Source organism: Dromiciops gliroides, chromosome 5 (assembly GCF_019393635.1).
Source record: "Dromiciops gliroides isolate mDroGli1 chromosome 5, mDroGli1.pri, whole genome shotgun sequence".
NCBI lineage: Eukaryota > Metazoa > Chordata > Mammalia > Microbiotheria > Microbiotheriidae > Dromiciops > Dromiciops gliroides.
The window spans coordinates 219,649,092-219,666,060 of record NC_057865.1 but is presented as its reverse complement, the minus strand read 5'-3'; the positions used below and the strand labels follow the sequence as shown (position 1 = coordinate 219,666,060).

The following is a 16,969-nucleotide window of genomic DNA, read 5'->3' as shown; positions in this document are numbered from 1 at the left end:
TCTTCCCTTCAGTAGCTTCTATGTTCCTCCTTTACTTTCTCCCTGAGTATTTTCCATCCTTTTTTTATCCTCTCTTTTATGCCTCTTCCAATTTTCTCTATTTTTTTTTTTTGCAGGACAATGAGGGTTAAGTGACTTGCCCAGGGTCACACAGCTAGTAAGTGTCAAGTGTCTGAGGCCGAATTTGAACTCAGGTTCTCCTTAATCCAGGGCCAGTGCTTTATCCACTGCGCCACCTAGCTGCCCCAATTTTCACTATTTATTCCCAGAACCTTCTGTCCATTCACTTCCTGGACTTCTTCCATCTTCCTTCCATTCACTTCAAGTATATCTTTGCTTCTACCAAATCCTCAAACCTCTTCTATCCCCCTTGTTCTCCTTAAGTATGCTTCCTTCCCCTCTTATTAGTCTCTCCTACTTGGGGTTGGGTGGGGCTTGGTCTTTGTGAATTGGTAGATAAGACAGCTTCTAGGAAATGGCAAACCACCCTACTGTCTTTACCAAGAAAAATCCCTGGATAATATGGCCCACGGGGTCATGAAGACTCGGACATGATGAACTGAACCACCCCCCCCATCCCCAAAACAATGGCTTAAGTCGGGGTAGGAGTCTATCATGAAAAAAATGTGGAAGCACAGATTTAGACAGCTTGGTTTGTATGGCTAGAAGTGACCCTTCACCCAGGAGTTCTGATCTCAATCAGCAAGCATTAATGAAGTACCTGCTACATGCCAAGCCCTATATTAGGTGCTGGCAATACAAAGACCAAATTGAAATAATAAACAAGGAAAAACAATGTGTATATATGCAGCAAGATACAAAACAGATCCAAGAAAATTTGGGGAGGAGGATGTGGGTATCAGGAGAGGTTTCATGTGGGAGGTGGCACTTGACCTGAACTTTAGAAGAAGCCAAGGTTCTAAGAGGTAGAAGTAAGGAGGTAATACAGTCCAGGCATGGAGGAGAGCTCGTACAAAGACTTGGAGGTGGGAAATGGAATACTATGTGGGAGGAACATTAAGAAGGTCAGTTGAAGCCTGATTTAGGATCATGGGAGTTAGAACTGGTAAAGACCTTAGTCCATCTAGTTTGGGAGTTCTGATAATTTTTTGTTTGCATCACAAACACCTTTGCTGGTCTAGTGTTGTTTATCTTTTCTTTTCTTTTCTTTTTTTTTCTTTTTCTTTTTTTTGCAGGGCAATGAGAGTTAAGTGACTTGCCCAGGGTCACAAAGCTAGTAAGTGTCAAGCATCTGAGGCCGGATTTGAACTCAGGTCTTCCTGAATTCAGGACCAGTGCTTTATCCACGGTGCTACCTAGTTACCTCCTTATCTTTTATTTTCAAAGAAGACTAATGTCATCACAGGGAGATATCTTTTCTCACAAGTGAATTGGATTTAAGTGAGGCCAAATTACACATTAGCCTCTCTCTTCTAAAGTCATTGAAGCCCAGTGGCCAGACAGAAGTCAAGACAACTGGCAATGACCCAGGATGCTGTGGATGACTTTGGCATCTTTGATGTCTGACCAAGCTCTAAGTGCGCCATATCATCTGTTTCAACAGCCTTCGTGGCCATTGGAACAAATTGTTCTCATCTGTCCATTCCAACATGGGAAGTTTTCTGTGCTTGGTAGACAGACCCCTAACTCACCAATGGGTTTGAGACCTGTCAGTTACCTTCAACCTGATATAGCCCATCTGCCAAGATGGTTTTTGATCAAGCTGTGGCTTCCACACATGCTCCTTGGAGTCACAAGTGAGAGTTGGGTGAAGGTGGACACCAAAGGTAAGCAAGCCCTCGTGCCGTGGGTGCTGATTCTCTCTGAATGCTGTTCATACTCCCCATACATAAAACTTCCTTCACAAAGGAAACCAATTATATTAAAATATAAATATTAAAATTTTGAAAAAAACACAAGTTTATACATCACAGGGCAAGGACCCTTCTTAGAATCCTTTACATAATTCAACTCACTTTACAGATGAGGAAACTGAGTCCCATAGAGGTTAAGTTATTTGTTCAAGGTCACAGGGTGAGTAAATAGCAGAGCCAGAATTCAAACTAAACTCTTGACTCCCAATGAGAGCTTTTCCCACTGTGCCAAGCTGCCCTTTCCTTATCGCTCAACAACTGGGATGTAGGTGAAGATTCCTAATTTTCCCCAAATGATAATGGGGCAGGGGCAGCTAGGTGGCACAGTGGATAAAGCACCGGCCCTGGATTCAGGAGTACCTGAGTTCAAATCCGGCCTCAGACACTTGACACTTACTAGCTGTGTGACCCTGGGCAAATCACTTAACCCTCATAGCCCTGCAAAAAAACAAAAAAGATAATGGGGCATTTCTCAGGGGGAGTAGAGGGGGAACTTGGACAATTGGTATTTTCTCAGTGGTTAAGATGCCTGAGCCTCTGTTCAGCAGCTTGCCCTCCTGGGAAGTGGCCTACTTAGCCTGCTAGAGGAAGTCATCCCACTCTGACAGAGGGAACTCACCTCACCAAAACTGAGGCTGCCTGTAGACCAGTGGCTCTGCCCCTATCACCCCAGAGAAGGAGCTAAGGACCTGGAAAAGAACCACCAGGAGGAAAGAGCAATAACCTCATCCCTTTAACCCAACTCCCTTGGGGGAGAATTGGTCTCTGGGCTAATTACTCTATGACAGCAAGTTAATTAGATAAGAACCAAATTATATGAGCAAGGCTTGCAAGCCCAGCAATTTGAGTGTTTCATGTTGTTTCAGAGATGGGGAGGCTCAGCAAAGAGAAAATGATTTCTTGCTTCCAGGCAAACCAAACCCACGAATTAATGCCTGGACTGCCCTTTTGCAGTGGTAGCCTGGGTGTTAGACACATATAAAGGGATCCTTGGCCATCCTTCACATCATTGGATTGGGACTTCTAGGCTTTGCATTCTTCCTGTTGCATCTGAGTGCCACCTCCACCAGCAACATGAGCCGCCAATTCAATTGCAAACCAGGAGTCTATGGCAAGGGAGGCTTCAGTGGCTGTTCAGCTGTGCTCTCTGGGGTTACCGGCAGCAAACTGGGTAGTTCATCCTCTTACCAGGCAAGAAGCAAAGGGCTTGGGGGAAACTTTGGCAGTCGAAGCCTCTACAGCCTGCGAGGGACCCGGAGTATCTCATTCAACGTGGCTGGTGGAAATGGATTGAATGGGACCTATGGTTTGAGCAGGGGCCGGCCAAGTGGCTTTGCTGGGAGCATGTTTGGCAGTGTGGCCCTGGGACCTGTGTGCCCATCAGTGTGCCCACCCGGGGGCATTCACCAGGTGACTGTTAATGAGAACCTCTTGGCTCCACTCAATGTGGAGCTGGACCCTGAGATCCAGAGAGTAAGAACCCAGGAACGGGAGCAGATGAAAGCTCTCAACAACAAGTTCGCCTCTTTCATCGACAAGGTGAGTTTGACATCAATTGGGGCTAATAGTGAGTAACTAGTTTCTGAAACCCTTTTTTCCAGCGGCAGCAGGAAGATCTAAGGTTAGAATTTCGGAGGGACTTCCCAAACAGAGGAGTAGTTGTTGTATTTAATCAAAACATGTGTTCCAGCAACAGAGTGAATTGGCTAAGTTTTTTCCTTGTTTTTCCTGGGAGGAAAAGAAGAGCTAGAGTTACTAGGTTTTCTCATTCCTGGGATGATCCTTCTGTGGAGGATGAGTTTCAATGAATTCATGGAAGGGTAAGGGGATAGGGGACTATGAAGAAGAGTAAAGTTTATGTATGAGGTTAAGGACCATAGGAGGTCATCAACTATCCCCCTGAATCCAGGCAGGTATCATAGTCCATATTTTTTACAGGCGAGACTTCGAGTGTTTAATGACTTGTCCCATTGCTAGTGGAGAAGACATGGGAATTCTATTTTTTTTTTTTTGCCTTCCAGACAGGGCTTATTTCTCTTTACCAGGGAAGGGGGAGAGAATAAGCATTTATATAGCACCCACTCTGTGTCAGGCACTTTGCTAAGTTCTTTTTACAAATATTATCTCATTTGCTTCTCACAAGAACCCTGGAAAGTAGGTGACATTATTATCTTCATTTTACATCTGAGGGAACTGGGGCAAACTAAAGTTAGGTGACTTTCCCAGGGTCACACAGCTAGTAAGTGTCTGAGATCAAATTGGAACTCAGATCTTCCTGACTCCAATCTACGGCACCATCAGCTGTCTCCCCCTCATGGCAATAGGCCCTTGCAATGTGCAAGTCAGGATAAAGTCTGTAGGTCCGGAGGTCATCCATTGGTCCATCTCTGACCTCAATCTGAACTTTGGCAACACTAGCTTCCAGGAACTGTGTGGAATCTCAGGCTCTTACTTCTGTTGGTCAGCCCACTGCCTCTTGGTTAGCCTCGGTCCTACTCCTATAGCCAATTATCGAGGGATCTGAAGGTATTCTCACTCTGCAGTGAGAGCTCAGGATGGGAATATAGCAAGTTACCAATGTGGGGCAAACCCTGTAGAGGCTGGAAGGTCTGAGAACCTGAATACTTCTCATGTTTCCACATTAAGAGAGGGAAGTTAGGCCAGGGGAATGATCCAGAGGAACAGAAAATCCGATAGAGTGTACACCTCTAACATAGGCTGTGCAGTCCTCCAAACCAAACATCTGGTAAGGATTTCAGCTTCAATTCATCAGCCAGATGTTCCCAACAAGACAGATGCTTAACACTGTGGAACTGAATAGTCCTTGGAGCATAGCTTACACTGGGTCAAGTTGGCTTTGTGGTTAGTTTTCAGTAGCTGGAGAAGTCCCCTCAGGAGCTCAGAAAATAGAATACTTGGTGGATTGAATATGACTGACAGAGGGGCAGTGTGGTACAATGGAAGGAGGTCTGGATTCCTGACCTTAGCTAAATTCCAGCTCTTTGACTTCCTGTCTGTAGGACCTTACATTCTTAGTTCATTTTGGGGGGGACCTCCATTTCCCAGTTGTACAAAGAAGGAATTCCAGCTCTAAAACCATGATTACAAAAGTAAACTATTTTTTTTTTAGTGAGGCAATTGGGGTTAAGTGACTTGCCCAGGGTCACACAGCTAGTAAGTGTTAAGTGTCAGAGGCCAGATTTGAACTCAGGTACTCCTGACTCCAGGGCTGGTGCTTTATCCACTGTGCCACGTAGCCGCCCCCAAAGTAAACTCTTGATCATCCATGTGGAGATAAGAGATTTTGTGGACTATTTTGAAACATGGACAAGGTAAGAATGTTAGGGCTTATCTAAAAGAAACCATCTAGTCCAGTTCCCTCATACAGCTGGGGAAACTGAGTCTCAGGGAAATAAATTAACTAATGCCAATGTTGAATCCCAGGCTGAAGCTCACCTCTAATATCCAACCCCGCCATCTATGGGCTCCTCCTGCTTTTGGAAATAGAAAACAAAAACCGAAACATATCATAGAACAAATATTGCAGTCAAAGTACTTTCCTCCTTTCTCTTACCCTTTGACTAAAGGGAAAAGAGAGTCAGGGAAGTCTCAATCTAAGTGTTTTACATCAGAGGGGAGCTGAAACTATTAGCAAAATGACATGTGGGGATCACCAATGAATTTAAATTATCCTGGCATTCCAGGACTATGGGAACTTGAGTGCTGACTGAACTAAGGTATTCTCTTCCCTAGAAGTTAGAGAGGCACGTGGTATTTTGAGGGATGGTGAGCTGACTCTCACCTTGTTTGTTTCAGCCACCCTCACAACCCAGCTGAATGGGGTCTGCTCAATTAGGTTCTAACTTCTGTGATTGGGTTCTAGGTACGGTTCCTAGAACAACAGAACCAGGTGCTAGAGACCAAGTGGAACCTGCTGCAGCAGTTGGACCTGAGCAATTGCAAGAACAACCTGGAGCCCATTTATGAAGGTCACATCAGCAACCTGAGAAGGCAGCTGGAGACCCTGTCAGGGGACAGGGTGAGACTGGACTCAGAGCTAAGGAACTTGAGGGATGTTGTAGAAGACTTCAAGAAAAGGTGAGAAGGGAGATGATCCCCGTGGACTGGGTAACAGGACCCAGGAAACCGAATCCAGTCCTGCAGAATTGGGCCAGTTCAGCACAGATCAGGGAATTTTCATCAGTTTCCGCAGGGGAAACTTGAGCTGTTTAGGGGTTGGGGAGAAGGCTAGCAGTACCCCTAGTGTAAATCCCTTAGTAACATCATAGGATGCCATTAATTCCTAGAAGGACTGTCCTGGCCTGATGATATAGGGATATATATATATATATATATGTGTGTGTGTGTGTGTGTGTGTGTGTGTATACACATACATGCATACACATATACATATATACACAGATATGTATACACACATATAATGCCTTTCAGGCAGTGGTTGTTATGATCATGTCTACACATGCCTTTACCTAGAAGCTGAATGATCACAAGGCAGAGTAGCATGAGATGATCACTAGATTGGGAACTCTTTTGAATGGCCATGTTTGCCATTATATGTGGCATTATAATATTCCATTTCATTCATGTACCATAGTTTGTTTAGCCATTTCTTAGTCAATGGGCATCATTTAGTTTCCAATTCTTTGCAATCACAAAAAGTCTTACTTGCTCTGAATATTTTGGTGTACAGGGGACTTTGGTTCTGTCTTTGAATTCCTTAGGGGTATATGCCTGGCAGTGGGATCTTTGGTTCAAAGGGTTTAGACATTTTAATACCTTCCCTCTCCACTTGGTTTTAACCATAATTCCAAATACTTGGGTGGGACAATTTACTGATTTATATGTATGTTTCCCTATGGATTCTCCAGTACTACTTCCTTCTTTTAACATCTTTTCCAGTTTTCTGGGTGTCAGGTTAAACTCAGAGCTGTTCTGATTTGCATTTCTCTTATTAGTGATTTGAAGTAATCTTTCCTATGGTTATTAATAACTCAAGATTCTTCTTTTAAGAACTATTTGTTCATATCTTTTCACAATTTATTGAGAAGTGGTTCTCAGTATATTTGTGTTAATTCCCTATTTGGTTGGATATCATACCTTTACCAGAGACATTTGAAGAAAAGATATTTTTTTCTCAAATGACAATTTCCTTTTTTAAATCTTAGCTGCACTGATTTTGTTCCTACAAAAACCTTTTCATTCATATAATCAAAATTATCTATTTTATCTTTTGTGAGTTCTAGCCCTTATTTGATGAAGAATTCTCCCCTAGCCATAGATGTTAAAGATATTTCCATCAATTTTCCTCCAATCTTTTTTATGATGTAGCCTGTTGATTTGAGTGTTCATTTGAAACTTATTGTGGTGTAGGATGCTGGTCTATATAAATAATTATATTAATTTTTAGTTGTTGTAAGTACATAGCCCTAGTTTCATTTTCCTTTTGTGTCTCCTTCTAGAGATATGAGTAGGATTCTGTACATCAGAGTGTTCTGGAAAGTATATAGGGACAAGCTAGCTAGGTGGTGCAGTAGAGTGCTGTACCTAGAGGCAGGAAGACTTCCTCTTCATGAGTTCAATTCTGACCTCAGACACTTACTATCTGTATGACCCTGGTCAAGTCACTTAACCCTGTTTGCCTCACTTTCCTCATTTGCAAAATGATCAGGAGAAGGAATTGGCAATCTGCTCCAGTATCTTTTCCAAGAAAACCTCAAATGAGGTCATGAAAAGTTAGACACAACTAACAACAACAAAAGAAAGTATATTTACTGACAAGCTGTCCCCCTTCTAGGTATGAGGAAGAGATCAACAGGAGAACAGCAACAGAAAATGAATTTGTACTGCTCAAGAAGGTGAGTTGTAGAGACCTCTGAGGTCTTGGGTGGGTTGATATCTCTCTGCTCCTTAATGTCACTCACCATGAGCTTTTTCAGGACCAATGAGGACTAGAGGTAGAAAAAGGTCATGATGAAAATTCCAGAAAAGAGAAAGCTTTTTAGGGGAGTTGGTGGAGGCAGAGGTGGTGGTGGTGGTGGAGGGGACTTCAGAAATATTTTTAAGATACGAGGATTGCTCTAAAGCAGGGGTTAATTTGGAGTCCTTGGATAGATTTCTGGGGATCTATGAACTTGGATGGGTGAAAATTACATCTTTATATTCACTAACTTCGAACTGAAATTTAGCATTTCTTTTAAGTATTTAAAACATTGTTCTGAGAAACATAGGCTTCAACAGGCTACCAAAGGGGGTCCATGACACAAATGATATAAAGGATCTGTGCCCTAAAGTGATAGGCAATTAGGGGGTTTCTAACTTCCCTGTGAAACAGAGGAAAGGGACTTCCATTGTAGCAAGAAGGACATGGATTAGACTGCAGAAGGGACTTTAAACCATCTAAACATTAAGAAGGCAGCTGGGGGGCAGCTAGTGGTGCAGTGGATAAAGCGCAGGCCCTGGATTCAGGAGGACCTGAGTTCAAATCCGACCTCAGACACTTGACACTACTAGCTGTGTGACCTCGGGCAAGTCACTTAACCCTCACTGCCCCACAAAAACAAAACAAAACCAAAAAACAAACAAACAAAAAGAAGACAGCTGGGGGACACATTTTCCTGAAAATATCTGATCTGTCAAATCCAGGTTTCTTGTCTTTAGAGTCTTATGCTTTTCCCACTATTCCATGATGTGTGCGGGGCTGATAGAGGACCTCTACCAATTCCTTGAAATCCTTTGCATTGGAGGAAGGAGCCCAATTCTCCCTCTTGACACTGGGTGACTAAAGTTTAAGGGAAAATCTCTCCTATTTCCCTATAAAGAACAGGCAGTAATTGGAGAATATTTTTTGGGGGGGATGTTTCTCCTAGGATGTGGATGCTGCTTACACGAATAAGGTAGAGCTGCAAGCCAAAGTAGACTCACTGGACCAAGAGACCAAGTTCCTGAAGTGTCTGCATGATGCGGTAAGTCTTCACTGCAGACAATGTCCTTAGGAGTTGTCATTTCTCCAATAATCAGCCACTAAACTAAATGAGGAGCAGCAGGGGAAGTAGATTCTAGTTTGAAATAAGGAAAAGCCTTCTAATAATCAGAACTATCTCCAAATGGCTGAATGACCCCTTCTCAGGGCTAATATAGAAGGGATTCTTTCAGGTGTGGACCTGGTGACCAATGAGGTTTCACATGTAGCATGTTGTGCTGGATGCCAGAGTTACAAAGACAACTAGAACATAGAACCTGCTATCAGGAAATTTACAACTGAATATAGAGTGCTGGGACTACATATACAAATCAGTCCATGCTATAGAGATGAGATCTCTAAACATTTTTTTTTTTAACAAACTTATCTCTACCAAAATTTTTTGAGCACTTGAGTATACTTGAGTATATTTAATCATTTATAAATTATATGATATACCATAGTAGTAGTAGTAGTAGTAGTAGTAGTAGTAGTAGTAGTAGTAGTAGTAGTAGTAGTAGTAGTAATATGCAACTTTATAAATCTTACACAAAACTAGAAATTAGAAGGGGTAAGATAAGACAAAATAATACTTGATCCTAGACCCAACAGCGAGATGCTGGAGTTTATTGAGTAGGGGAGTGACATAGTCAGACCTGCACTTTAGGAACAGAACATTTCTTTGACAATAAGGCAGAGGTTTAATTGGAAAGGGGAGAGACTTAAGGAAGGAGACCAAGTAGGGTAGTTCAGGATATTTTGACTATTATAATAGTCCAGGTGGAATGATTGAATGAGTTACAGTGGTGAGTTTGTGAGCAGAGGAGGGGACAGATGCCAGAGATGTGGAGGTAGAGATGACAAGATTTGGCAAGCGATCAGATATGTAGACTAAGGGAATGAGTAGTCAAGGTTGTGAACATTGTAACTGTTTGTATGGTGACTGAAGTACCAGTGGGTTAGGATGACTGAAAGAACAGTAGTTCTCTTCAATAGCAATAGGGAAGTTTGGAAGAGGAGTGGATTGGAAGGGAAAGATAATGTAATTCAGTCTGTGATCTGTTGAAACCTAGCCCTTCCTATTCATCCTGTGCCTTTCCACTCCCCCCACTTGAGAGAAGCAGGCTGGCTTTCTTGAGGGTATTGAGGGATTTGTATGGGGAGTCCACCCTTTATGAATTATTTTTGGGAAGGAGGGAGCATCCAGGGCTTCAGTCTTTAGACACTATCCAGCAGCCTGGTCCCCTGCGTAAAATGTATGCTTGGCAGCCTTGGAGAGGCCTTTCTCCTCTGATGATGGGAGAGGAAAAGGGACTTAGGGGAAGGACTCTTCCTGAAGGTGATGAAGAATTGGACCAATGACCTTTGGGGCAAATTATACTTTTAGAACTTTTGTGGGGGAGCAGGGAGGTTTCCTGCAATTTGTTCCACTTATTTAGGAGAGGGGTCATCCAACTTTGGCCCATAAAGGGGCCCTCACTCTGAGGCTATCTTTGTACCACATGGTAGGAGATTGCTCAGATCCAGTCCCACATCAGTGACACATCTGTCATCCTCTCCATGGACAATAACCGAGACCTGAACTTGGATAGCATCATCGATGAAGTCAGAGACAAGTATGAGGAGATTGCCATGAAAAGCAAGACTGATGCTGAGAACTTGTACCAGACCAAGGTGGGTCTGGGGGGTGGCTCCAAGAAGCACTGGCTTCCATGAGAGAAGACATGTGATCTGTCTAGGGATGAGGGGAGAGGGTTTGAGCTGCCTGTCTACCATATCCCATACTCTGCAAGTCACCAATAATCCCTAGAAATGTTTCTCCTCCACCCCAGGATCTCCTGTGACATGACATCATCTGGGTTTCTCTAGCCAAAAAAGCAAGGTTTCCAACACTTTTTGGGGAGGAAATAACTAATATGGGGTTCCAGGGATTTGAGAAACATACATTGACTAACATTTATGGAGAATCTAAGTGCTAAGAATCAGTTCAGTAGCCACTGATCCAAGAAGAATTGAGAATCAATTTAAATTTAATTCAATCAACATTTCTTAAGCATTTTTGTTGTGTTCAGGGTACCATGCTAGGCACTGACAGAGATATAGCATTTACATGAGGCCCTCTTCCTGCCCTCATGGAACTTGTAGGCTTGTAGGGGGAAGAGAAACCCACTCAGAGAACTACAACACAAACCGTTATCTGATAAGGAAAAGGTATAGAAAAAGTGCTATGTGACATCCAAGGATCATGATTGTTCCTGACTAAGGGGATCAGGGAAGACTTCCTGGAGGAGGTGGTGACATTTAGGTTGGACTTTAAAGGATGGGTAGAAATTTAAAAAGTTAAAAGGGTGGGATTACAGGCATAGGCAGCAGCCTGAGCAAAGTCTAGGAGGTGGGTTTGAAATTGTCCTCTACAATTTGACTTAGTCTCACTCACAAGAGGGTTTCCAAATCCTATTGGACCTTCAATTTTTTCCTAAGTTTTATCTGAATGTCCTGAGGAGTTTTCCTCACCTGGACCTAGATTCCAGTTTTCTTAGGCTTTCTGCCTGATTTCCTAAGCTTCAAGTCCCCAGTTTGTTTCCAAAGCTGGTGTTAATCCTTATAATGTGAACCCCATAACTCCAAAGATGGGATAGAAAGGAGAGCACAGAGCTCAGTTTCTCACTCAGGGGAGAGAGAAGGAGCAAGAAGAATGTGTTGTCAATGAGTTCTGTTTTGGGGTCCCAAGTTCCAGGAACTGCAGTTGGCGGCTGGCCGGCACGGGGACGACCTCAAACAAACCAAGAATGAAATCTCAGAACTGAGCCGGCTCATCCAGAGGCTTCGCTCAGAGATTGAGAATGTGAAGAAGCAGGTGAGGTGGATCAGCTGCCTCTGGTCCAGTGGTCAGTTGGGGTGGGGGAGGAGTTTGGCCTTAATAGTATCATACATCTCTCACTCAACAGAGAATAGGTCAGTGGAGTCAGGGTGTCTACCTTAATTACCTTAGCATGTGTGTCCAGAATCCTAATGCATGGGTCTAGAATCCTGATGTGTGGGTCTAGAATCTTGTGTGTGGATTTAGATTCATCTTATTCAACCCCCTTATTTTACAGAGTAGAAGACCGGGGCAGCTAGGTGGCTCAGTTAATGGAGCACTGGCCCTGGATTCAGGAGGACCTGAGTTCAAATCCGGCCTCAGACACTTTACACACTCACTAGCTGTGTGACCCTGGGCAAGTCACTTAACCCCAATTGCCTCACTAAAAAAACAAAAACAAAAACAAAAACAGAGTAGAAGACCAATGCCCAACTTTAATGGTGGGAACTCCAGGCAGGAATTTAGGGTTAGGGTTAGTTTGGGAGAATGCTCAGCATCAGGGTGAGATAAACTATAAAAGGGAACCTTGAACATGCCATTACTCTAAGCTGATCATCACAAATGACAGAACAGGAGGAAAGAGGCTTCCATTTTAGCAGGAGCAATTAAAGATATGTATTTTCATAGATTCTAAAACTGGAAGACTGCTTAGATAGCATCTGGCATAGTCCTTCATTTCACAAGAAACTGGGACCTAGAGAGATTCATCCAGGGTCACGATAGGTAATATGTAAACCTAGGACTTCTGACTTAAAGTCTTGGATTCCTTCCACCAAATATCCCCTTTATTTCGCTTCAAAACAGCTTCAGTGCTGTTTTAAAGAATTCCTCAGGTCTATTGGGAAACCAAATGAGAAAATGATATCCCTAGCATTCATTGACTTTTCTGTCCCCAGAAATCTTTAGGAATGGGAGAGATGGTTAAGGAAGAAAGAGTTGCCCAGAGGCAAGAGGATGAGTTAGATACCTTCTTCCTGCCTCCCCAAATCTTCTGACACTTTCAATTCTGTCTCTGCAGTGTGCCAACCTGGAGTTGGCTATTGCTGATGCTGAACAACGAGGAGACAGTGCCCTGAAAGATGCCCGGGCCAAATTGGAGGAGCTGGAGGGTGTCCTGCACACTTCCAAGGAGGAGCTGGCCCGCCTGATGAGGGAATACCAGGAGCTGATGAGTGTTAAGCTGTCCCTTGATGTTGAGATTGCCACCTACAAGAAGCTACTGGAAAGCGAAGAGTGCAGGTAAGGGCTAATTTCCATTTGTAGACTAGTTAGTGCTACAAAGCACACTTTACATTCAGGAAGAAAGGAATGAGAAATAGAAATCCATCCTAATCTGGTGGTGATGATGATGTTCAGATTTTCAGGGGAATAGCATTAGAACCCTTCCCTTCAAAGGGAGGCAGGGAATCTTGGTTTATTGGTTTGAAATTCTGTGGTAATATCTACACTTTCTCAAAAATGGGAATTTTCAATTCTGTTCACCAAACATATGCAAGGAACCCACTATGTGCAAGTTCCTATCCTAGGTCCTAGTGATATCATGACAAGATTAAGCAATTCCTGGTTTTGAGAAGACTATAATATATTAAGGGGATAGAAAGGTAGGGATAGGGAACTTTTAGACGAGGAAGCTCTCTTTAACAATGCAAGTTAGCACCTTCTCTACAACTTAGAACTGTCTTTGAGAGTTCCCCAGTGTTAGGTACATTTCTCAGGCTTAGTCAGCTAGTATATATCAGAGTCAGGACTTGAACTCAGGTCTTCCTGGCTCCCTGGCCAGCTCTTTAGTCATGACACCACCATGGTGTGATATGACATGTACAAAAATAAGGAAATTAAAAGAAAAATTGAAGAGGTGGAGAATATTAGCAATTAAAGTTTGTGTGGAGGGAATGAAAAATCAAGAAAGATTTCCCAGAAGAGGTGCCACCCAAGATGAATCCTGAGAAAAAACAAGCTTCTGAGAAGATTCTGAGAGATGGGGAGTGAGTGTATACTGCTGAATGAATGTTGATGGTCCTCTGCTTCAGGAGTAGTAGCCAAAGATCTATTTGGTCTTGATAGTGTTGGTTAAGTCAGCTCTTATACTCAGATAATTCTCAGACCAAGAGGATTGGGGTTATAAATAATCCTCATTGGACTTTGGTTCATCCCCCAAGGAGGGTTTGGGGAAAGAGGCTATTGGCTGGAAGACTGATCTATCCTGTTTTTTTCTTCTTTACAGAATGTCTGGAGAATTCCCATCCTCTGTCAGCATTTGTAAGTACCTTGAATTAGAGAAATTGTGGCACCATAATTGTAAACATAGAACCCTGTGAGGTTGCAATGTGTATTGTCCCATTTTGCTGATGTAGGAACTGAGGGAAAAAGAAAGGTGAGTCACTTGCTCAAGGTCAAATAGCCAGTTAATGGCAGATTCAGGACAAAAACTCAGGTCACCTAAGTCCAGTGCTAAGTCCATCAGACCATTTCACTTTTGCTTCATGAGAATTTACAGTCAGGTAGAAGTGCTACTTCTACATAGACACTTTGCAAAGCTTAAAGTGCTAATTATAGGTGTAAGGTTTAGTTCTGGTCAGCCCAGTTACTACAGTATTACTATGTTGCTACAAGAGGGAAGGGAGAGAATGGAGAAAGAGTCTAGGAAGTCATCCAGGAGACTAAGATTGCAGATGGGTTTTCTGTTAAAGAAATAGGCAGAAAAGTGTTGAGGTCAAGTTATTACAGAGGAAAACTCAGAAAGCCATGGTTACAGACTGGATAGGTAAGGACTCTTGTATGGGCCAAGAAAGCCTATCCTCTATGTGCTTTTCTGGGGAAAGGGAGAATCCTTAAGCTGAGCTACCTCCCCTGCCAAATATTGCTTTGTGGTCTGGCCTCTAAGGGGTAGACCCAGGTCTGACAGGGCTGCAATGGAAACTTGAAAGGGCTCTGGTGCTGGCTCTGAGAATTGTTAGCACATTCTCTAAGCTTGTTTCCACATCTGCCAGATGAGTATGATATACTTACATGCCTTAGCATTCTAGCCCTATGTTGGGTGGTGGTAGCAGAGAACATGTCCTACACGATGGGGCTCTCAGAGATTATTTGACATCCTGGCTTTCTCCTTGCAGCTGTCATCAGCAGTACCAGTGGAAGCAGTGGTTATGGCTACCGGCCAAGCTCTGTCAGTGGAGGCTACTTAGCTAACAGTGCATCCTGTATTTCTGGAGTCTGCAGCACACGAGCCAGGGATGGCAAGAACCAGGGTTCCAGTGTCGGGGACTATAAGGATGCCCTGAGCAAATCCTCTACCCTGGCTTCTCCCATCAGGAAAACTAGCCGATAGATGCTCTGCAACATGTTCTCCTGTTGACTGTCTTCACTGGTCACCACAGCTCCAGCCCTCCAAGTCACACATCTCTGCCCTAAACTGCTAGTCCTGGGACACCGCCAGCCAAAATTCTTTTGTTTTCCCAAGCCCTCAGCCTTCTCTCAATCTGCCTGGTCCTGGGGCAACACTGGATTCCTAAACTACTTCCTTTACATCTTGACCCGCCCCCCCCCATTTCTTTTATATCCCTTCCGGTCCATGGCCACGCCCACACCAGCCACACCCTGAACCCACTCCATGTCCCTTCATTAGCTCTTCCCGTCTTTCTTTCACTACTTTGACTTTCTATCATATCCCAATAAACAGCAAATCAATATGACTTGGTCTCTGAGTGTTTAAGATGCACCATTCTGTGGTCAATCATATACAAAGAACATGAGTACACAAATACATAATGTGCTCACTCATAGGTACACAGACAGGAGCATAAAACACACACACACACACACACACACACACATAGACATGCATATGAAGTCATACGAACAATGCACAAATACAAATACATTGCCACATACGCAGGAATAAGTACATGCTTGTATTCACGATTTTATATACAGATAAACATATTTGCATCCACAGTCACATACAATCACATACAAATGTACAAACATATACATTTACTAACACATATACTAACATGCAGAAATACATAATTAATCATCTGCAGACACATTTACATATAGGAACATGCATATAAATGTACATTGAAATACATGGGTTTGCCCACAAGAATAAATACACACATAATATGTGTGCCTCCATACACAAAATTACATGCATGGATTCACCCATACACACAGATACAAGAGATAATGCACTTATACACACTTGTATATTGATAACACACATATGATATTGTATATACACACAAAAATACACAGACAAATCCATATACCTTTTCATGCACTTGTACACATGAAGAAACATGCTCACAAACATATGTGTAAATACACACTAATGATTTCATATGTACTCATACATATATGCAGATAACACATGTATCTGGCTGTTCCCAGAAGGGGTGCTACATATAATCTACACAAATACTCCCCTATACACATAAACACACACATACTCACTGTCACCCTGTCTCTGGAATAGTAAAAATAGGAACTCCATTATGAAGATTCTGGGAGATGAAGAAGTCCAGGGAGAGTGGAGTCATTCTGAGAAGGGTCCCTGAGGGAAGGAAGGGATGAAAGAATGTGCTGCTTTTGGAGTCAGAGGATCTGGGTTCAGATTTGTTGCTTACTCTATCCATGATGTTGGAAGAGTTTCTTCCCCTCTGGGCCCTCGTCTGTAAAATGAAAGGATTATATGAGATAAACTCTTCTTTGTTTCCTTCACATTCTAAATTCATGATCCTATTATCTGGAAGGAATTTCTGAGACAAAGCACTTGCCAAATGCCAATAGATGGGCAAACAGCATCTCCCTGGATCTGGAGTTGAGGGGCCACCTTGGAGGACAAGGAGAGCCATGAGGGGTTGGGAGAAAGCTGCAATTTTGGCCTTTTCCCATAGGACACTGGGACCAAGCTTGCTTAGGGAAAGCTTGAATCCACATTGGGTTCAACTCAGCATACCCTCCTCTTTGCTTGAAAAGATTGCCAGATAATAAGGGATAGACACAGGAAGGCAATCCAAAAGAAGTCCTCAAGTTGCCTCCTGGGGGCCATGGTTGTGGGAAGGCCGATGGGATAGCACCGGGAAGGAGATGAGGGACCTAAAGGTTGGTGATATCTTGCTCCATGGGCTATGCTACTGTTAAAGGCCGGAGCCCATTGGGGTGTGACAGCCTGGCATGACCTGGCCTAGGCCACTGCTGATGCAGATGGATATGTGAAGGGCAGAAGACAAGTTTGAGCTCTGGGTTCAG

General features: G+C 43.2%; 1 protein-coding gene across 1 annotated transcript; it reads left to right on the top strand.

The window, feature by feature from the left end:
- Nucleotides 1–2,901: 2,901 nt before the first annotated feature.
- Nucleotides 2,902–15,408, top strand: KRT71 (keratin 71). The gene is made up of 9 exons (XM_043966746.1): nucleotides 2,902–3,413; nucleotides 5,758–5,972; nucleotides 7,690–7,750; nucleotides 8,762–8,857; nucleotides 10,363–10,527; nucleotides 11,585–11,710; nucleotides 12,735–12,955; nucleotides 13,941–13,975; nucleotides 14,830–15,408. Exons 1-9 carry the CDS (start codon nucleotides 2,949–2,951, stop codon nucleotides 15,042–15,044), a joined length of 1,599 nt encoding a protein of 532 aa, XP_043822681.1. The 5' UTR covers nucleotides 2,902–2,948; the 3' UTR covers nucleotides 15,045–15,408.
- The last annotated feature ends 1,561 nt before the right edge of the window (nucleotides 15,409–16,969 follow it).